This window comes from Diplotaxodon limnothrissa, linkage group LG9, assembly GCF_057381915.1.
Source record: "Diplotaxodon limnothrissa isolate DT_005_m linkage group LG9, D_limnothrissa_male_GT1.1, whole genome shotgun sequence".
Taxonomy (NCBI): domain Eukaryota; kingdom Metazoa; phylum Chordata; class Actinopteri; order Cichliformes; family Cichlidae; genus Diplotaxodon; species Diplotaxodon limnothrissa.
In genome coordinates, this window is record NC_140604.1 from 25,180,767 (window position 1) to 25,203,725 (window position 22,959).

The window sequence follows — 22,959 nt, forward strand, 5'->3', positions numbered from 1 at the left end:
GTGCAGCTGGTCCAACCCCTGCCTGCCTCCTTAAACTGGGGTGTTTAAATCTCTTTACCTCTGTTGTGAACTTCACACAAAGTTTGTGGTAACAAAATCAAACTGAGGAGGATCTCGTTTGAAAAAAAACCACACAGTCACGAGACAAAATAAAAACAGACTGCTCAAAGCAAAAGCAGAGCCCTCGCAGCTGGTAGTACAAAAACACAGTGACAACATGCGTATCAGATACCCTCAGTGCCAAAAGCATAAATATGAAAAAGGTGGGATCACCAAGAATATCCTAAAAACGGTGTTGAGGTGGGTGTTACAGTGAAAAAACAAAAAGCAGCCAAATTTTCATCTGAAAATGTTGAATTTTAGTAAAAACAATGCTCTGTAGTTTGATACTGTCGTTACAGACAAAGCAGATGTTTAAAGCCTTTGGACGCTCATTTGAAATGCACTCATTCTCCTTATCAGCTGGAAATATTAAAGCCGTAAAATGACTTTTTCGAACGGATAAAAACTATTGAACAACAGCAATGATGAGCCTGTTCCAAAATTTGAATGTACATGTGTTGAAGGTGCGGGTCTTGTTGAATTATTAAACATACTTTCTTTAATTTTTCGAGCCACAAAAACAACAACTTTTAATTTTCTTCTGCTTGAGTCTCGGCCTCGGGTAGTTCTACTTATCATTGCTCAGTCAGTTGTCTGTTTGTGCTACTTTTTTTTCAAGGAGCAGTGGATTATTGGTAAGGGTGACTTTATGTGTTTAGTTACTTAAGTGGTAGTACTGTGGATAGTTTTACCTTACATACACAGAACTGCCAGTACAGCTTCTGAGGTAACTGTTTACAAAATGTTATATTCTATCCACAAATTCTTTGCAATTTTACATTGATAAACATTATCCTTAACACATTTGGCCCACATAAAGTACTATGGCCACCACACTGTCATTTATAATTGTTTAAATAACTCGTGTCTTAAGTCATGCCAAATAAAAAAAGTCGCATGGTTCACTTTTATATCACAAAATGTTAGAAATATAAGTCGTTCATAACAAACTGAAAGGCTGGGAGTTTAAAATGCAAACCGATGGAAGCAGAAGTAGAAGACTATAATGTCACAGAGCACACAGTGTCTATTATTGTGTAGACATTTATAAATAAGAGCTTAATAAAGATGCTTAATTTCTTAAGAAATAAACAGGTGGAGTAATCTTTATCAAAAGTGGATGTTGCATCTGTGGCTAAACCCCTGTACCCAAAAACTTTAAAAATCTACTGTGTGTGAGGCTGTGTAAGTAAAGCTTGCCCTTCACACCCGCGTGTAACAAACCATTTGTTGGGGGTTGTGGATTTGGCACCTCAGCATTGTGAAAGTGGGGAAACATGTTTCTGGCTGTGCATAAGATTCCTCCTTACAACTTAGAATCTCAGTTCTAAATGAAATTCAGATGTTTTTTAAGTATGGCTAATGTATTAATTGACTTCTAAGGCACACACACACACACACACACACACACAACAACAACACCAGCACAGAGAAGAAGAAGAGGGGGTCGTTTTACTATGCATCATAAAAACGCAATCATTCATCTTCCAACTGTATCTTTCTGTTCTGTCTTTAGAATCATTGGTTGTTTACTGAGCCGTACTTTGGGAGTCATACTGTTGTGATACTGGGGAAAAAGGGTAAGGTTTGATAGACTAAACCCTTACACACATAACTTGAAAAACCTAAAGAGTGTGTGAGACTGCTAGCTGCGTTGTTTAGCAATAAATTTATCTACAAATGTGTTAGTAAAGAGTGACTTGTACTTCTGTCCCATTAAGCAACGGTTTAACAAATTTCACTGCAAACTATAAAAGGAATCTGGATTTAAATAGAACATAGTAGTGCAGGAAACACTAGTATAAGGTGTCTATGGAACAAATCTCCTTCAGTGTTCAAATGACCAAAGTGAGGCCTACAGGCGTTTCTCTCAGTTGGTTGTGTTCAGGGAAAAAAGCAGCTAAATACACTGAGACTGCTCCACATTGTTAGTGGGTTAACTCTGGATATCTGTAGGTTTTGTCAAACTTGGAGTGAACAAAAGCAGAAAAACAGTAAAAGATGCAGACGGTGAAAGTCTGGTTTATTTCATGAACACAATGAAACATTTTACAGTCCACAGAGCAAAGTAGCATACATGATAAATAGATACACATAACATGAGAAGTAAAACTCGTCGTCTTACCACATGTTATATTCTGTAAACTTAAAATAACCACAGAAATTAGAGTTTAGTGTTTTAAAGTCATTATTAAAAGCATGAGTCAACATTACTGAAGTGACACTTTAACGATGCTTCATATCACAGTCTTTATGATGATAAAACATGTTCTCTCGTTAGTAGTTGTCTGCGCTGTCACTTGTCATGAAAATGTCCCGAGCCTGGGTTCCTCTTCAATTATCATTGATCATTAATAGGACGCACAAAAGATTTGTTGCATTATCCCCATAAACAACGCGCTTTTATAGAAATCATTGTGACACAGATATTTAGATTCTTGCTTCACAATGTGCCCGAACTCAAAATCTTTAGAGTTTCATATTTATAAAGTATCGCAAAGAATACATTTATACCATTGTGTGAGCTACACTTCTTGTAAAAAACTGATTGGTAATGCGTTTGAGAAAAGCTCCTGCTGTGACCTTCCTTCTGTGAGGGCACACACACACACTCACTCACACGCACACACACACACACACACACACACACACATAGAGAGAGAGAGAGAGAGGGGGGAGATCATTAATACAAAGGATTGGAGCCATTTTTGGATTTTCACTTGTTGTTGGCTTTAATATGAACAGTCACATGAAATTCATTCCAGTTGTTTTTTTTTTGCCTTTGCTTCAATTAAGATGTTTCTTTAAATCTACAACAGCTTCCTTTTCAAAAAAGTTTACTGACATAGTAAGGAAGTAGCTAGGGACCTCAGTAAGTATGAGCAACAATAGCTTAGGGACAGTTTCTACAATAAAGAGGATTTCATCATCATCTGCTGTTCGTCAAAAAGTGCCGTATTAAAAACAATTCAGCGGACCCTCAGAGTGCGGATACAAACTGTTTTCAGCTGTAGAGGTAGAGGTACGCTTCATGTACTTATCAACATACAGTTTAGCGGAGTGGATTAGAGTGCATTGGTGCTTGGGCCTCTTTTATTTAGCACGGTTATACCATTGTGAATTTAGCTATACGAATATGCTCAAGAGTCTATCATATGTTTGACATGCAACTAAAAATTCGAAAATATATATTTTTTAAATCAGTAACTTTGCAAATTTAGAGGAAATGTTTTCGGACAACATATGTGTCACATTTTAAACAGGGTTTGAATAATCAGCACTGACATACAGACATTTATGCCCTGGGTATAACAGACATGCTTACCTTGTGAAAGGCCCTCGGATTTCTTGGAGCAGAGAAACATTCTGTATTGTTGCTTTTCTCTATTGTATAAGCAGCACCCGACTGTCAGAAACGCTCTGTGCGGGTAGCAAAGTCGGCTACAACGCCCATTCAGGTGAAAAAATAAAAAGTTAAAACGCTATACCTTGCGGCAGTTGTGAAGTAGTGTGGAATATACTGTGTGTCTGATGGGGTGTTTTTATATAGGTGGGGCTACTTTCAGTTGACCTCTGAGATGTAGAAATAAAAGAGCACGATGTAAGGAAGAAAGGTGGCAGGCCTTTGGAGACTCTGTTGGACATGGTTTCTGTTGGCCTCTGACATGATAAGACTAGTTGCATTAAAGCCATTAACTGTTTGTGAAGAAACATCTTTGGGCTGAGATGCTCTTGATAAGGAGCATCTTTTGTTGCTTTGTAGACTGTTGGGCACCTAACTGCACCCCCTCTGATTAGCTATGTGTAATCATCGAGTCTAACTGTTGCAGAGTGTGGGAATTAACTATTTGTGAAGAAACACCTTTGGGCTGGGATGCTCTTGATAAGGTCTCCTCTTTTGTTGCTTCATACCTTTTTTACAGACTGTTGGGAGCCTAACTGTACCCCCCCTCTGTCTAACTGTTACAGAGTGTGTGAATATGTGTTTTTTAGAAGTATCACAGTTTATTTCTAAAGGGATACATGTTGTTTGCGGTGCTCTATTTAAAACTATTGGCCTGTGAAACTTTTAGAAAAGTGAAATGCCCCTAAAGTAGTTAAATCATCTATGTGTAATCATCGAGTCTAACTGTTGCAGACTAGTAGATAATTATAAGACTAGTTGCATTAAAGCCACATTGAGGTTGATACAGCGCTAGTGCAAATATGTACTTTTAGAAGTATCACAGTTTATTTCTAAAGGGATACATGTTGTTTGTGGTGCTCTATTTAAAAACTATTAGCCTGTGAAACTATTAGAAAAGTGAAATCTTCCTAAACTAGCTAAATTAAATGCTGTGTGGGAATACACGGTTTTTAGAAGTATCACTGTTTATTTCTAAAGGGATACCTGTTATTTGCGGCCCTCTGTTTGAAAACTATTTTCAAACAGAATGCCCTCGGGGTGGGGGGGGGCAAAAAAAGCTATAGGTATTTTACTACTTTTATGTCTCATCTGGCCTGAGATCTCCTTGGGATCCTCTGGAGGATCAGGAAAGCGTTGCTGGGTAGAAGAAAACATGGTGGTAACAAAGTAATAAATCAAGCCAACTGCTACTGAAAACAAGAAGTAATTGAAACATGAAAAACAAATGCATGAACATGAATGAACTGATGAAGAAGCACTAACACTAAAAACCCCAAACAGAAAAATACATTTAGATAACTCCATTAGTTCAAACTGTATTCATGTGTCTAACCTGAAATGAAACAGTGCCATGCCTTATTCATTACAAGGCAGTCCATTTTGGACTATCTTGTAATCCAATGAAACCAGAAGTCAGAGCGAGATTTCAAATTTAGAAGTTCTCTGCTCCAGTCCTCTTTGTCTTGTGCTAGTGCGCAATGCACAACGCTAGTTTTTGATCATTACTAATGTGGCCTTATTGCTTCGTAGCCGATATCAATCTGGGTCTGGGTACGTGTTTCATCAGGAGAACGTCCAGGAAACCATGGACAACTTCAAGTTCCTGGTCAAAGACAGCAAACCAAAGGTGGTCAGTGACAACGTCTTCCACGTCCAGTGGTCCCTCATCAGCTTTGAGCACAAAAGGTCTGCACCATTTCCCAAAAAATATACATATTTTATATTGATTACCTGTTGCCCATATTAGGAAAGAGACGTGTTTACCTTCACTGATTATGCAATTGTCTGGCCTCTTTCAGTGTGACAAATGAAGAAATAGGGTCTGCTCCTGAAACTGCAGGTTTTTCACAAAATTAGAAATTACAACAGAAAAAAAATAATCAGCTTCATTTATTTACCCACCTCGTATTTAACTGATCAACTTTGCCTTCCATTATCTACAGTATGTTATTATATGTAAACAAGGAAAGCTTTTCCCTCATGAAGAGGCAGGTTATTAATGGATTACAATGAGAGTACAGGCTGTAGGCACTGATGTTTTGGCTGGTTCATTGTCCCATTAGAAGTACTCAATACTGTCATATTGAGTCTTGGGTGCTGCAGATCAGTCAGCTCGAGCTCTTCTCCATCACACGGGAGTTTTTCATAAACACGGAGGTGAACATATTCTTCATCTCCAACATAGAGCTGCAAGGAAGTACAAGAAAAGTTAAAGGAGATCATGTGCACATAGAAGTGCTGATCATTTCAACACAGCTGTGGTAAGTCACACTAGCCAAACGACATGCTAACATGTAGAAAAGGAGAATCTACACCTTCATATATATAGAGTGCCTGATGGCTCACAAACAGAACGTTTGTTGGGCTCTGTTCATGGCTGAAACAGTATGAAGTGCACATGAATTTTCATTTTATTTTGCAGGTTTCTCTCAAATTTTGCAGTGATAAGTAACATTTCAGGCTAAAAAGTCTAAAAGTTTTGTATGAGCCTCTGCATAAATGTAAAACCACATAAGCGCAGAGTGTAGAAGCAGTAGCTGAAAAAAAATCCAGTGATCATCGCTTTAGTTTCCCCTGAGAGATCAGATCATCTACCATCAATACTCTTATTGATGATATGTTTTTATATTGAAGAGATTTGTAAAGTTGCCACTGTTTACATTACAAACATTACCTTAATGAAGTAGTTGGTCCCAGCTACGACCTGTGTTTTGTAGCTCTGTGCAATGAAAACCTCAAAGTTTCTCTTGGCTTTCTGCTCTGCGAGAGGTTTCATCTAAATAAAAATGACAATAGCATCTACATGAAGCACAGGCCCCATGTGTGCATAAAGATGTGAGTGTAAAATCTTTGTCTTCTACTCACTGCATCACAGATCTTCTGAACTTCTTCATCAGCCTCCTTTTCCTCGGTAAGCCCTCCGCACATCGGCATTTTGACACATGTGGATACCCCTTCGGCGCCAGCTGCGGTCGCAAGGCTGGAACCGACAAAAACACCCTGATAATGGACTGTGTTTAGACTGTTCCTTCCCATTCCATGCAAGGCCACCTGGGTTGGCTGGAAGACTGTTTACTTAGCCTAGCAGGGCGAAGGACACTGTCTCAGCTGAACTCTGGACATGCACACACATACATATACACTGATATGCACACACTCATCCCCCCTCCCTTTCCAAAAGCCTTCGATGCTTGTTCCCTCCTGGGAACACGGTGGGTCTGAGCCCGCGCTGGAATGGTAGCGCTGGGCAGGATGGCTGCTGTGTTTGCTTCGGGGGTTCCTAATTCACTGCAGGGCAACCTGCACGTGGCAAATAAAGCCTTGATTGATTGATTGATTGATTGATTGATTGATTGCTCAGAATTACTGTTATTCATGCCTTTATTTCATCATGTCTAACTTATTGTAATTCATTGTTCACTTGTCTTTAAAAAAACAAACAAACCTTGAGCTCTGGGTGTTTTTCCACTTATTTTCAGACCAGTCCTTATGCCTGAGCACTTTCAGAGGAATAGTTTTATTTGACAAAAAAGTACCATTTGACATACATAAATCAGTATTTTTGCACCAGAAGGTGATTTCCAATGAGCTGTTAGCCAAAAAGCTGGTATAACTTAGTATAATCTACAGTTCTTAAAAAAATGAAGAAACTGAACAACAAGTGAGTGGCAGACCTAAAGAAAAAACAACAACAACAACAACAAAACAAAAAACAACCTACAACGGATTAACTGTATCTGAAAGCATTGCCCTCAGAAATGAGAAAAAATATCTGACACAGTCGGTCCATCTACCGTTTACCATTTTCAAGGAAAGCTGAAATATGTAAAGTTACACAAGAACTGCACTGAATATCAGTGGCCACAGGTCTTATGGAGAGATGAAACCAGATTTGAAGTTTTTGGTTCAAATAATTCTCTCAACTTCTTACTGAACAATATTATAGTTATGTTATGGACACAATGTCTCTCATCTTTCATTTGAGGGTATCCACATTCAAATTGGATGAAGGGTTTAAGAGTTTCAGCTACTTAACATATGCCACCCTCTTTTTAAAAGAACTACAAGTAATTGGACAATTGACTCAAACGCTATGTGCTATGCAGATGTGGGCAATTCATTCATTATGTCATTATCAATTAAGCAGATAAATGGCCTTGAGCTGATTTGAGGTGTGGTGCTTGCATTTGGAATATTTTGCTGTGAACAGTAGTGTTGTGCAGATCAATATTGAAGTTTTTGGTTCAAATATCAATTCCTCCAGTTACAGTTATAGTTATTAATGTTCTAGAATCGATTTTCATATTAAAATATCATTTTTTTAGTAATTTGGAGTAAATTTGTAGTTTATCACTAACAGGAACATGGTGGAAAGAAACTATATCATTCGGATCATCTAACTTCCTCTTCCGACTTCCATAGTGTTACGAAATCAGTTTCACCCCGGTTCTTTTTTATTCCTCCAGGCATCCAGAGACGGCACCGGACTCAGTAGTCATTTTCACAAAACCTTTATTCATCTTCATTTAAGCATGCATCTTCTAGAAGGGGAGATGTGCAAGGCCGGTGCAAATCTTCCCTCCTTTGTCTGTGAAACACAGTTTTGTAGAAGCAACCCTATCATAAAACCCCCCATGGTGTCCTGCAAACTCTGTGTGTCTGTGTGTGTATGCATGAGTACATGAGTGAGTGTGCATGTAGGTGTGGGTGCGTCGTACATCCTGGGGGTCATAAAAGTAATCTCCTCACCCAAGCTACACCAAATTCCTCTAGACAACATACAGGAAGAACATTATATATATATGTATGTATATATATATATATATATATATATATATATATATATATATATATATATATATATATATATATATATATATATATATATATATATGTTCTTCCTCTACACCCCCCCCCAATTTTTGCACATGTCGAGGAGCGTGTCAGGCTACATTTCACTGTATGCTATCCCTGCCTGTAAGGGAGGGATAGCAGGGATACTGAGCTATCCCTGCCCCTTACAGGCTATCCCTGCCTGTAAGGGGCAGGGATAGCTCAGTAGGTAAAGTGGTCGCCCCATGATCGGAAGGTCGGCGGTTCGAATCCACTTAACGGCTACCCTGAGGTACCCCTGAGCAAGGTACCGTCCCTACACACTGCTCCCCGGGCGCCTGCTTAGTGGGCTGCCCACTGCTTCACAGAGTGAATGGGTCAAATGCAGAGAAAAACAAGTAATTTCCCCATGGGGATCAATAAAGTATCCATTATTATTATGTTATACTTGTATAACTATGCATGTGACAAATAAAGAACCTTGAACCTTGAACAACATACAAAACACAGTTAACATATTACAAACACTGAGACTCCCACTCTGCATCCACTGGGCCATTGGCCTCTTGTTGTCTTACATTTACAGATAAGGTGGAGAGTCTCCTGCAAACCTACTTCTAAGTTATAACAATTATGACCGTTTATTAGATTCAGGTTAAAGCATCAGCATCAGCAACCCCCAACTGTAGCTTCCTGTCTCCTTTTATGACAGCAGACCCCCAGTGTCCATAAATTCCTTTCCCTCTAAACAATTACACACACTCTCAGGCCTACAGCTAATAGTCTACAATAGTCATATGCAAAATAAGGCTGTATAAATGTCGCAGCCCTTTGGCGTGCACACTCAACAATGGCCAAGCGTAAATGGAGTCATGTATGGATGTATTTTACTTCCACAAACAGCCAAGACGTGGTTTGCGATACATGTGGCAAGACAGTGAGGTGTTGTGGCAACACCACTAACCTCATCAAACACCTCAGAGTAAATCATATCACAGACTATGACGAGCTTATGTTGAGGGGAACTGAAAATGAGGAGAGGAAGGTGCAGCTAGGGCGAGACAGACATCTTGTAAGAGTCCTTTAGTGCTGCAGGCAGGCAAGTGTTCAAATAGCACACAACTTCAGGGTTGTTGTTTTTTTATTTCTATATAATTCTGCATTATTAAGCAATAAGAACAAGTAGTCTGATGTCCTGTAATCATTATGAAGCTATAATTTGAAATACAATAAAACATTACATTTTTGTACAAAGTATCGGATCAGTATTGTCGATGCCACCCTGAATTTTACTTAGTATTGGATCGGAAAGGAAATCAGTGGTATCGCACATCACTAGTGAATAGACAACATGCAGTCAAAGCAGCTCTCCGTGTAGGTGGAGCAAGCCATCCTCAAGCTGTGAAAATGGGAAAATCCCATCCAAGAAATTGCTACATTATTAGGAGTGGCAAAATTTACAGTTTGGTACATCACACACACAACCTGCTGCTTAACACCGAGAAGACCAAGGAGCTCATCGTGGACTACAGGAGGAATGCTGACCCACATCCACCCATCCACATTAAGGGGACGGCTGTGGAGCGTGTGAGCAGCTTCAAGTTCCTGGGAGTTCACATCTCTGAGGATCTCGCCTGGACGACCAACTGCTCCAAGCTGGTCAAGAAGGCTCACCAGCGCCTCTTCTTCTTGAGGACTCTGAGGAAGAACCACCTGTCCTCAGACATCCTGGTGAACTTCTATCGTTGCACCATCGAGAGCATCCTGACCAACTGTATAACAGTCTGGTAAGGGAACTGCTCTGAAGGCGTTGCAGAGGGTCGTGAAAACTGCCCATCGCGCCGCCGGAGCACCACTTCCTGCCATAAAAGACATCTACAGGAAGCGGTGTCTGAAAAGGGCTGGGAAAATCATCAAAGACCCCAGTCACCCATCACATGGACTCTTCACCCTCCTGCCCTCTGGGAGGCGCCACAGGAGCCTCCGGACTAAGACCACCAGGTACCGGAACAGCTTCTTCCCCACAGCTGTCAGACTCCTGAACTCTGCCTCCTGACATCTGACCCACGTTAACACACGGACTGAACATACACACACCCACAATGGACAACTGTACCCTCAAACACAATAATAACATGGACTGAACCACCACTCACAACCACCAGCACTTTATATAGCCTCTGTAGGAATTATCCACACCCTCACTTATCTTAACTGCACTACTGTATAGCTCTGTGTAAATAATCATTCTGTACATTCGATAATCTTTAACCCTACAACTGTTTACAACTTGCATAGTTCCCATTTCTGTATAGCTGTATATCTCAGATTTCTGTAAAGTTATTTATTTCATATTCTGTATAGTTTTTCATATTTATATCCTGTTCATAGCCTGTACATAGCTTGTACTCACTACAGCCTGTACATACTTATAGTTATAGAATATTCACAACATACTTCATACCGTGTACATTATAACATACCATAATAGACCCATTTCTGTAATATACTCACATAACTATATTATTGCTAATATATATTGTAATATATCTATATCACTAAAGCACTTCTGGATGGATGCAAACTGCATTTTGTTGCCCTGTACCCGTGCATGTGCAATGACAATAAAGTTGAATTCTATTCTATTCTATTCTATTCTATTCTATTCTATCCTGAGAAAGAAACAAAGGATTGGTGAAATCAGCAATGCAAAAAAGATCTGAATGTCAAAGAAAGACAACCGGGGTGGATGATCGCAGAATCATTTCCATGGTCATGAGAAAACCCCTTTACAACAACCAGATGGCTTCGTTTTTCAGTGAGACGATGATCCCAAACACACAGAGCGATGTCTCAATACTGCTGGGTTACAGCACAGACTATAGATGTCTCTGCCACGGCTAGACGGTCCTCACCGGTCGCCTTGCCAATTTTTGTTGTGTTTGTGTGTACTTTGTGGTGTTCTCCTCTCCATCCTGTGTGCGTGTTTGTATCCGGGAACATGTACTTCCGGAAGCCATGGCACGGAACGGCAGCTGACCCGGGGGGAGCATCCTGAGCTGGAATCGCCGCACCTGTGCTTAATCACTTCGCCGGCTGCTACTAATCCAAAGCAGACCTATTTAACAGTGCGGTCGGGTCACAACCAACGCTGGAACGTTGAGCTAAACCGGGTAGCGTAGTCGCGATTAGCGTACCTAGTTTGTGAAGGAGAGAGAACGTTTAAGTTACCGTGCGTGTGTTTTTCTCATCTGCCTCCAGGATCCAGGGATCGGAGGAGGAGCGGGCACAAGAACAAGTAGTTTTGGATAATCACTGCACTGTCACCGCGGGGACAAGTCACCGTATCACTGCACTGCCCTTTTGGATTACAGACTCGAACTGTTGCCTTATTTTTTTCACTGTGAATAAATTCACTGTCACTCTGCAAGAAGTCTCGCACCTGAGTCCTTCAACCCAATTCACCATGACAGTCTCACTATTTTACAGCTCTTTTTAAAGCATAATGTTTATTTCAAACGTATTATCTGTTTCACTATGGACAAAAGTAGATGTTTTATTTGTTTCTTTGAAACTGCGCTGGTTATCCTTGATGGCATCTCTGAAGTGAGTCACATAAGTGGTGAATTGTGAGGCAGTTCAATTCCCCAACCAATCAAATACTTTAAAAATAGCCCATATGACCACAGAATGTATCTTACAATTACACACACACAAAAAAAATTCTGCTTTATTTATTTACCCACCTCGTATTTAACTGATCTAGTCTTATTTCCATTATCTGCAGTATGTTATTATATGGAAACAAGGAAAGCTTTCCCCTCATGAAGAGGGAGGTTATTAATGAATTACAATGTGACTACTGTGGGCACTGATGCTTTGGCTGGTTCGTTCTCCCATTAGAAGTATGCAATAGTATCATGTTGACTCTTGGGGTGCTGCAGTCTGGTCAGCTGGAGCGTTCCTCCATAAGCCGGGAGTTTCTTGTAAACACGAAGGTGAACATATTCGCCTCCTCCCACATGGACCTGCAAGGAAATACAAGGAAACTTAAAGGAGATGCTTAATGTGCACATAGAAGTACTCCTGATCATTTTATCACAGCTGTGGTAATGTAAGCCACAGCTGTGGGCCAAACAACATGCTAACATGTGAAAAGGAGAATCCACGTCTTCATCTATATAGAGTGCACAATGTTTCTAGTGTTCACAAACTAAGATGACGGAGGGCATTACACAGCAGTAGTTTTGTTTGCTATCAATTTTGACATTTTGACCACCCTATTAAAGATTAATATCAGTTTGTACATGCTCCAGATAGCTTTTCTTCAAATTCTTTCATTCTCACTCACTTTTGCAACTTTGTACTTTTGTGTTACTCGCAGCAATAACTCCACCTCATTGTTAGTCCATTTAAAAAACTCGGTGCTTTTCCTCAACATTTTGCTGCGAAGTTTTAAAGAGCTGGAAAGTAAATAAACTATCTTACAATGTGGAAAAGGGGCATCCACTTCTTTGGCTACATAGTGCATGATGGCACTAGTGTTCACAAACAGAACATTTTTTGAGCTCTGTTATGGCTGTGACAGTTTTAACCATAATAGTTTAAGTTTTGTATGAACCTCCATATAAATTAACACATAAACGCTTGAATTACAAACATTACCTTAATGAAGTAGTTGGTCCCAGCTACGTGCTGCGTTTTGTAGCTCTCTGCAGTGAAAACCTCGAAGTTTCTCCCGGTTTTCTGCTCTGCGAGAGGCTTCATCTGAAGAACAATAACAGCAACACCAACATGAAGCACAGGCCCCGTGTGTGCGAGTGTCAAATCTCACTTTTCTACTCACTGCATCGCAGATCTTTTGAACTGCTTCATCAGCCTGCTTCTCCTCGGTCAACCCTCCGATCATTTTTACTCCGACAACATTTTGTTGGTAAAAAACGACCAAAAAGGTTATAAACACACGCCAATTCACAAGACTCCGCATTTTGGACCAGCGCACGGAAAAAGATGCGTTTGTTTGTAGGCTAAAAAAAAAAAAAAAACCCCACATAAACACATTTTGGACCGTACCATCATCTTAGGGAGAAGGGGGTTGTGGGCGGGGCGGTATTTGCCAACATTATGAAAAAAAGAGAAGCACACTTACATACGGAAACAATTACTTTTGTCCATTTTTTGTCCGTTTTTTACTGCATGTGTGGGTTAGTCTGAGCTGACGCTCGAGTCTGTCGGTGTTGTACCAAAAAATGATCGTCTGCCAAAAACTGATTTCCAGTATTTACTAGAAACTGATTACTGTACTGCTATAAATAAATTGTTGCTCTATGCAAAACATATGTCACACGTATCCCTCACGCATCAGTGTAACTTTGTGCTGAACATTGCCTTCACGAATAATATCAAGTCATCTTGAGCCACAAACAACATTTCTGTAAGAAGGTAGAATCCGCAATCAGTTTTTGGCACTGACTTTTATATATCCTTTATTTATCCAGTTAAAAATAATCTCGCATTGACATTAAAAGTGTCTTTTTAAGAGTAATCTGGCCAAGAGGACAGCAGAAACTGCAACAAATATAACAATAGTTCTCTAAACATAGTTTAAGTGGACACATACAGACCGGATTGGTTACAATGTAAATACAATAACACAGAGTTATACAGATACCTGAAAAACAGGCCATTTTTACATTTTATATATAACCCCTATGTAAACCAGGTCTCTCTTGAAAATGAGATTTTTAATCTCAATGAGATTTTTTACCTGGATAAATAAAGGACTAATAAAACCCTGTTCACCAAAGTGTATTTACAAACATACAAATTACGCATTTTAAAAGCAAAACAAAACACGGAAACACTGGAAATTAGTTTTTGGCACAACAGGTAGTGAGTGGAAGTACAGGGTGTGAGGTGTGATTGTATAATTTGGAGAGGATCAAACATGAATCATGGCCTAAAAAACTGCTTTCTGCTCTTCCTTTCAGGTTATCCTACTTCTGACACCCAAACCTCAGCATTTCCAAAAACTTTATCTAATGCAATTCAGTTATACCTACTGAACTTAAGGGGATAGTAAAAAAAAAAGATTGATCCAACATGCTAGTATCGATCCAATACAGATACCAGAGCTGGTATGGCAGGGCCAACCAGAGAGACACACACATGCCCACATTCACATTTATAGCCGACAAAAAAACACTGATAACCTAACATACAGGTCTTTGGGTCGTTGCACCACTGTGCCACACAAGTATCATTTACACCTATAAATGTATAGTTGTCATACTAAACTGTCAATTGGTGTGTTTATTATGAAGACTTGACTTATTTTAAACATATTTTCAGTTTGCTGGTAAAAGCCTGAGTTTATAACTGGCAAGAAATCAACAACACAATTTATTTTGTTGTTACAGAATTCAACTTTTAATGCTTCAAACCTCTCAAGTTGCAGTCCAGTCAGTGCAATATGTCTAGAAATATTATAATTAAAATGATTGATTTCCTATAATTGTTACTTTTGAAGGAGCTTTATTGCATTTTTTTTTCTTTTAGCACATGTCATGAGGCAGCAGCTTGGAGACAGAGAGCAGCAAAAAAACAAAGTGTGATCACATTGAAAAGGTTGGATGGGATCTTTGTCATGATGGTCTTCCATACCAGTAACTATAGCTTCCCCTCCATGACATGTAAGCTTCTTCCAGACTCGCAGATCAAGGTAGCTGCATCCTCCCACATGTACCTGCAGTCAAATCAGAGGAAACTTGTACTTGTTGAACGCTGAAGATCTTCAGTAAGATGTTCATCTGTTCAACAGGTCATCTGGAGCTCGCAAGTAACTCAGTCCATAAATACTTTATTTTCTTTCGTTAATAATTCCTAACATGCATAATATCACAGTTTTAATTACCTTGATGACATAGTTGACTCCTTGCAACACCTGACTCTTGTACTGAACAGCGTTAAAAACTGCATATGCTTCATTTCTTTTTTCCTCTACTTGACACTTAACCTGTGTATGGACAAAATAAATGCAAAACATGACGTAAAATGCAGAGCAATGACTTGATGTGTCTGAGTGTTATGTGAGTCTGAATGTTACTCACATAACACTCAGCTCACCTCATCACAGATTTTCTGAATTTCCTCATCAGCGGCCCTCGTCTCCATGAATCCTGCGCATACCATTTCAGCCATTCTGAAAGTCAGCTGAAATAAATAGAGGTGTCAATTTTCTGGTTTTGTGTGACTCAAACATACTGGTGCCTCTCCGAGTACATGTACTGGATAAGTGACCTGGAAACTTACTGGAAGGTGGCTCTAACACATGATAGGTGGAGCAACATGTGTAACCACAGACCCTAAATGTTTGCTTACGCTGTCTTCTCCAAATATCTACTTGTGTAATTGCGTCTTAAATTTTAAATGTCTTTAAAACAGATAAAACCTAAGCTTTTATATGAACTTTTCTTTAGATGACTAAAAAGGGCGATAACTAAGAGGTGTTTCTTGCAGTCCTGTCAGTCTGTAGTCTGATATAAATGTCTTACAAAACTCCATTATGTGGCACAGCTGTGTCTGTCAAAAAGTATCTTAAATAAACAAAATGAGCTTTGCAAATTCTTTAAGCTGACTGTTCGAGAGATAAGCTATCAAACTTGACTCAGATCAATATGCCAGGTCTGCAGGTTTTTTTTAACTGAAGGGGTGATTGCAGAGACTTGCAGTTTTGCAAAGAACTCCAAAAACAAGTAAAGAGATTGATAAAAAGAATAATGATAATTTGTCAAATCCTGTCTGCCACCAAAGAATCTTCTTCTTCTTCCTTCATTTTTAATGGCAGCTTGCATCCAAAGATGTTGCACTGCTGCCATCTCCTGGGTTTTACTGTTACATCGCTTCCAAAACCTTAGATCCTCTTGATGAGTCCAGTATTTCTCAAAAAACGAAAAACCACTCCTTTTCCTTCATCATGACTTAACCACTCAACTACCTTTCAAACTTTTCTGCTCTGTAGTACCACCCATTTCTACCCTCAACACTCTGCTTTGACTGGCATACTTCCTGCAAATAATAAGTACATGTTCAACCGTTTCCACCAGTTACATAAACCAGTCGAATGTTTCCTCATTCTAAGGAGAGTGCCATTCGGAAAACAATGACCTGTTCGTATTCCCCTTATTAATATCTCCTCCTGCCTATTTATTCCTCTACTTCTCTTAACTTCTATTGCGTGTTGTACCCTATATAAATCTCTCCCTTTTACTTTGCTATGACCAAGTCAGTTTCCATAAATTCTTACTTTCTTTCCAGACTATACTTTTGATATCTGCACATCGACATCTACTTTTTTAACAGCTTCTTTAGCCAACCTATCTGCTCTTTCATTACCCACAATACCTATATGTATACCTATACCTATAGTTTTATTTATACAGCGCCAAATCACAACAACAGTCGCCTCAAGGCACTTTATATTATAAGGTAGACCCTACAATAATACATTCAGACAAAAACAAATAAATAACCATTCCACCTATTCTAAAGCCAACAGTATGGCATATAACCCTACTGCATATATACTCAGAAGATTTGATGGTCTTTTTGCAATTTGATGCGGCGTAGGTCTGCTCCAAGCATACTACATTTAACTGATGTGGATAGGGCCTGTGCCACAGGGCAACTTCAAGCTGATGTTTCACAAAACCAATATGCAAAATTATTCTGAGTGAGCCTTAATACCATCTCCAGACTGAGTTCTATGTCAGAGACAAGCAGAGAAGTTGGTGTCCTAAGAAGACGGCACCACAAGCAGACCGTTACCGTACTGTCACTGTCAGCACTTAGAAACCGTAAGCAGTCTGCTACAGATTTGCAAAGTTTTGGTTGATGCCACTCTACCCAGACAATCTGCAATGATATTAGCAACACATGCACCGAACATGAACATGCTGAGAGATAATATGTTTTGCAGTGAATCCAGGTTCTGCCTATGGCAGCTGGGTCGTGGGATTAAAGACCAGCAATTTCTACTTGTCACATTTCAACTCTGAGGAATGTAACTTCTGGTTGTGAAACAGAGACTCAACAGCAGTGCTCACATGTTTCAAAGAATAGTTTGGACATTTCTCAAAGAACGTTAAGACCTGAAGGCGTTTTTTCTCTTTTTTAGAATGTTTGGAATCTGAGGACAGAGACGGACCTGCAGACGGTCTCAGGATCAGTGGAGGCTCTCTTTGCACTTTGCTGTTTCTTTGTCTCTTTAACTTGTGACTATTTTCTTTTGTGTAGCTTTTACCTAGCATTTGGGGGAACATCCATTTGCTTTGTCTTCGCTGTTGTTTTTTCAGACACCTTGACTCTTTGCAAATAGTTCACAACAAAAATATATGTCGTTATGAACAAGAGAACTGAATTAACTTTATTATTGAAATCACAACGAGTCTGTTGTCAATGAATACACAATAAAAATACACTCTGATATGTCCAACGTTTCAGTGAGATCCAGTACTGTGACATCCTGCTGTGATTATTTTATTGCAGTGCCGCTTCTTTTGTCATATTTGTGCTTCTTTTAACAAGAAATCTTGCTGACTGTTCATGACTTAATGTAAATGTATAAAGTGTGAATAATCAGTGTTTTTTAATGTAAAATCCATCTGCACCTAGAGCTTTATAATTAAACACCCTCTACACTTTTTTGCCAACAGCCCTCTGATTTCTTGCAAGAAATCCAACCAATGTGGCAAACAGCGCCGCAAAGCATGTGCAAACCTTCTTTTGTATTTTCTAGTAGAGGAACAGTGTGATTTTAATGTTTTCCACAAGAAAATCAATCTAAAGCGTGTCATTTCAATCTGATGCATATTTACAATATGTTTGTAGACACAGACTGCATAGACTATGGTGAAATATCTGCAACTTGAGTCATCAATGGGATCACATTGCGTGTGATTAACAAAGATGAATGTCAGTCACAAGATAAAAACAATCATAGGCTGACTAATGCCAAAGTCTGCCAACAAAATACTGCTGACAACCCACTGACCACCTTTTTTTTTCCAAGTCAGAGTTGGGAAGTGTGATTTGAGGTTTGCCCGACAGTCTCGACATGTTCAAATACAGCATGTGACTTATTGTCATTTAAGATTGCTTAAATCATATTTTCCCTGTACACTGTTGTGTGTTATGTACAGTTCATTTGTGAACTTTGGACCACTGAAAACTTGAATAACTGGAAATCTTAAAGCGAAAGTTTTTCTTTACCTATGCTATGGAATAGCATGTCATGGTAGCATGGGTCGTCTTACATTTCAAATGTACGATGTTGGCTACCACACGTTGCCAGCACAGTTTCACCTTGATCATGAATCCTCAAAACTACAGAGCTCCATTGGAGGTTGAAACACCAGTCTTAGAAGATCATTTCAAATAATTTGGGGTTTTAACAATGTTTTTGGAAAGCACTGTCAAGATCCACTTAATGTATAACAAATGACTGATAGTATTTATGAACTTAAACCATTCAGTGACCCTTGAGCCTTCTAGATGTTTAGACTATTGCACAAGGATCACTCCCATTAGGACAGAAATGTTTCAGCGCTGGAGAAAATTGAGCAACTTTCTATTGATTAGTGTAAAAGAACAAAACGTATCCTAAGAGTAGAAAAAGTTGATTAAAATCAATGAGACCCCTGCCTCATATCAGACTCAACTGTGTATTATGTCTCTTTCATGTAAGCATTCAAAAAGGAGGGCAAGCTAGATGAAAGAACTCTCCAAAAGATGTCATTTTAAACAAAATTGTGTTCAGAGTTCAGTCTGACATGATTATTGCTACAAAAATGTTTTTGCGGGTCTGAACACAAACATTGTGTGCTAAAATCCATCAATCACTTGTGCAAGACATGTATATAGCTGCCACATTTACTAAATATACTGCAAATGTGTCTTATGTTAGGAAAGAGAAATGAGTTTGCTTTCAGATAATATGCAGGCATTTCACAAATCAGACACCACAATAGAAGAAAAATCTGCTTAATTTATTTATGCACCTTGTATAAAAGTGTTCCACTTTACCTTACATCTACCATCTACAGTATATTGTTACATATAAGCAAAGGAAACTGCACATGTTTGTCAAGAGGCAGGTTATTAATGGACTACTACAAGACTACAGCCTGAAGGCACTGATGCTTTGGCTGGTTCGTTCTCCCATTAGAAGTACTCAATACTGTCATCGTGACTCTTGGGGTGTTGCACACTGGACAGCTCGAGCTCTCCTCCATAACACGGGAGTTTCTTGTAAACACGGAGGTGAACGCATTCGTCTCCGCCCACATGGACCTGCAAGGAAGTACAAGAAAAAGTTAGAAGAGATACTTAATGTGCACATAGAAGTACTCGTGATAACATAAGCCACGCTGACCACACAACATGCTAACATGTAGGGAAGGAGGCGTTCATGTCTTCATTACAGAGTGGACTATGGCTCGAGTGATCAAAAACACGGATGAGTCATTTTAGACTAAGAAAATAAAGTAAATCTCTGCTTGTGAGACTTTATTGAAGCCCTGAGGGAGTGTTGTGCAAATGTGTTCCAAGCCATCATACACAAGTACTGGAAGCACTGGAATGGCTTGTTTTGCCCATTAACACCAGGAGTGTGAAGCACACATGTACTTTAATCTTCCTTTGCATATTTTTTCTCAAAATTTAAATACATTTAACCAAAACTTGGCTGGAAACTTAGATTAAAAGCATCAGCTGTGATGAATGACACTTAAGACTAGAAAATCAACAGTTTAAGGTTTGCATGAAATTCTATATATATGACCACATAACTACATAAGCCTAGAGATGGTAAAGAAAGAAAATCACTGATAATCGCGTTAGTTTTCACTTTATGGATCAGATTATCTACAGTTAATACTCTTATTGATGATATTTTATTATATGCAAGACCTCGGAGCTTTGCAGTGTTTCCACTGAGCTCACTGCTTGCATTACGAACATTACCTTAATGAAGTAGTTGGTCCCAGCAACGACCTGTGTTTTGTAGTTCTTTGCAGTGAAAACCTCGAAGTTTCTCCCGGTTTTCTGCTCTGCGTGAGGCTTCATCTGAATAACAATGACAGCAACATCAATAAGAAGCACAGGCCCCGTGTGCACAAAATGTTAAGTGTAAAATCTCTCTTTTCTACTCACTGCATCACAGATCGTCTGAACTTCTTCATCGGCCTGCTTCACATCGGTAAGCCCTCCGCACATCGGCATTTTGACAAGTTTCTGGTAGTGAAAAACGACGAAATAGTGAATAAACGCATGTAGAGCCTTTTTTTATAGGTCGTTCGGTGAGTCAGCGAGTCATATGACGCCGCATTTTGGACCGTACCATCGGCATAGGGGGAGAAGGGGGTGGTATTTGCAAACGATCGCGTAAAAAACCAAGAAAAAAAGCTCACATAATCAGATATCCTAAGACAAGAAAACAATGAGTAGCTTTTCACATTTTTATACATTGATTTTGTGTTTATAGGATAAATCTTCTAAATGTTTGTACACGTATTTTTAGTCCGTACGCCTTTTACTGCATGTGTCGGTTAGTGCGAGCGTATGACAGTTGACTGTCAAGTCTGCCGGGAAGTGAAAATACAGGGTGTGATCTGTGATGTTTGGAGAGGATTACGCATGAATCACGGCCTAAAAACTGCTTTCAGTTCTTCCTTTCTGGTTATCGTACTTCGGATATCTGAACCTCAGCAAACCACAGTTCCCCAAAGTACTGAGTGGGTACTGCTCTCTGTGGTTCAGAAATTATTATTGCTATTATTTGTTGTTTAAGGCTGAATTAGAATTAGATTTTACCCAGCTCATTGGTTTCTTAACCAGGGGAAATCTAATTATTACTTGTTTAAAGTTAATCTTTAAACCTTGAAATGTTAGATGAAAAAATAAAAACCAAAAAGGAGACTTGAATGACTGCAAACGGCAGCAAAAAAGTAAAACACGCAGATGAAAAACCAGCCACAAAGTGACACAAGCTAAAGAAAAAAAAAATAAAACACAGACAGACAGCTGAAAATGACTTGAAAGGCTGCAATAAGGGCACTACATAGACAGACATAATCAAGGAGCGACAAATAACACAGAAAAGCCAAACTAGTGCACACATAGACCAAACAACCAAACATATGACATGTCTGGATTTTTAGTAGTTATGTGTCTCTTATAGTTTGGGTTTCTTGTATGTAGAAAAGACAGGAAGAGCCTGAAAGAACAGGATTACTCGGAAACCTCAAGCTGTGGTGCTAACAGTCCACGCCTCTGCATGTGATGTGGTTACCATGGCCAGCAGGTCAGACAGCATTGCTGGAGAAGCTTTGCCTGGTATTTGAACTGAATGAGTCCAATGAGTAAAAGGGGCAGCAGTGGATTTCTGGAATGGGTGCAACTCAACTCTAGGTCAGGTGACTGTGCAGGCCAGGCCATCTGGCCCACCATCTCATCACTCTCCTTCTTGGTCAAATAGCCCTTACACATCCTGGTTTTGGGGGTCATTGTCCTGCTGAAAAATAAATGATTGCCCAACTAAATACAAACTGGATGGGATGGCATGTTGCTGCAGGATGCTGTAGTAGCCATGCAAAGCACAGATTTCCACTGGTCTAATTTCCTTGTGTTTCTTGGCCCAACCAAATCTCTGCTGCTTATCGTTTTTCCTTAGTAGTGGTTTCCCAGCAGCTATCAGACCATAAAGACCTGATTCGCACCGTCTTCCCTGAACAGTTGATGTCAAGATGTGTCTGCTACAGGAACTTTGTGTGACATTTATCTGAGCTCTGATCTGAGGTGTTGTTAACTTGGGATTTCTGAGGCTAGTGACTCAGATGAATTTATCTTCATTATTTATCAAGCATTTTTTCAGAATTTGTCTTCAGCAGCAGAGGTGGGGCGGTCCTCATGTCAGCCAGTTTTGTTGTAGCGCTTAATGGTTTTTGCGACTGCACTTGGCGACACATGCAAGTTTTTTTTACGTTTTCCAGACTGGCTGACCTGTAGTTCTCAAAATAATAATGGACTGTGGTTTCCTTAGCTGATTAGGTCCTGCCATAATATGAATTCTGACAGCTGTCAGCTGTGTACCAACCTGACTTCTGCACAACACAACTGATGGTTTCAACCCCATTTAGAAGGCAAGAAATTCCACAAATGAAAACCATTTCAGGTGACTAAATCATGAAGCTCTTTGAGAGAAGGGCAAGGGTTTGCAGCGCTGTCAACAAAGCAAAGGGCTGCTACTTTGAGGAAGACATCCTGTTGCCTACATCAGCCGTAAGCTGCTACCAAGGGAGAGCCTCTACGCAACGGTGAAGAAGGAAGCCTTGGCCATTAAATGGCACTTGTCTCATTCAAATATTATTTGCAGGGAAGAGAATTCAACCTTCAAACTGACCAGAAAACCCTGACCCAAAACCCTGCTGTGGCTACAGAGAATGAAGGACAGTGATGAGAGAATCATCAGATGGTATCTTGCTTTGCAGCCATACCAGTTTAAGGTTCATTACATCCCTGGTAGAGACAACGCCCCTGCCGTTAACCTCTATTGCTGCCTG

At 39.6% G+C, this 22,959-nt stretch overlaps 3 protein-coding genes and 1 pseudogene across 3 annotated transcripts; all 4 read right to left on the reverse strand.

The window, feature by feature from the left end:
• Window positions 1-5,567: 5,567 nt before the first annotated feature.
• LOC146625629 (cystatin-B-like) lies at window positions 5,568-6,442 on the reverse strand (annotated as a pseudogene).
• A 4,684-nt stretch (window positions 6,443-11,126) lies between these two features.
• LOC146625630 (cystatin-B-like) lies at window positions 11,127-13,360 on the reverse strand. The gene is made up of 3 exons (XM_085362925.1): window positions 13,188-13,360; window positions 13,007-13,108; window positions 11,127-12,369 (listed from the first exon to the last, which is right to left on the reverse strand). Exons 1-3 carry the CDS (start codon window positions 13,326-13,328, stop codon window positions 12,241-12,243), a joined length of 372 nt encoding a protein of 123 aa, XP_085219051.1. The 5' UTR covers window positions 13,329-13,360; the 3' UTR covers window positions 11,127-12,240.
• Window positions 13,361-14,399: 1,039 nt separating this feature from the next.
• On the reverse strand, window positions 14,400-15,541 carry LOC146625631 (cystatin-B-like). Its single transcript, XM_085362200.1, has 4 exons — window positions 15,467-15,541; window positions 15,255-15,356; window positions 14,960-15,086; window positions 14,400-14,407 (listed from the first exon to the last, which is right to left on the reverse strand). The coding sequence occupies exons 1-4, from the start codon at window positions 15,539-15,541 to the stop codon at window positions 14,400-14,402; spliced, it is 312 nt and encodes a 103-aa protein (XP_085218326.1).
• Window positions 15,542-19,381: 3,840 nt separating this feature from the next.
• Window positions 19,382-20,708, reverse strand: LOC146625632 (cystatin-B-like). Its single transcript, XM_085362926.1, has 3 exons — window positions 20,552-20,708; window positions 20,363-20,464; window positions 19,382-19,690 (listed from the first exon to the last, which is right to left on the reverse strand). Exons 1-3 carry the CDS (start codon window positions 20,618-20,620, stop codon window positions 19,562-19,564), a joined length of 300 nt encoding a protein of 99 aa, XP_085219052.1. The 5' UTR covers window positions 20,621-20,708; the 3' UTR covers window positions 19,382-19,561.
• Window positions 20,709-22,959: the final 2,251 nt, after the last annotated feature.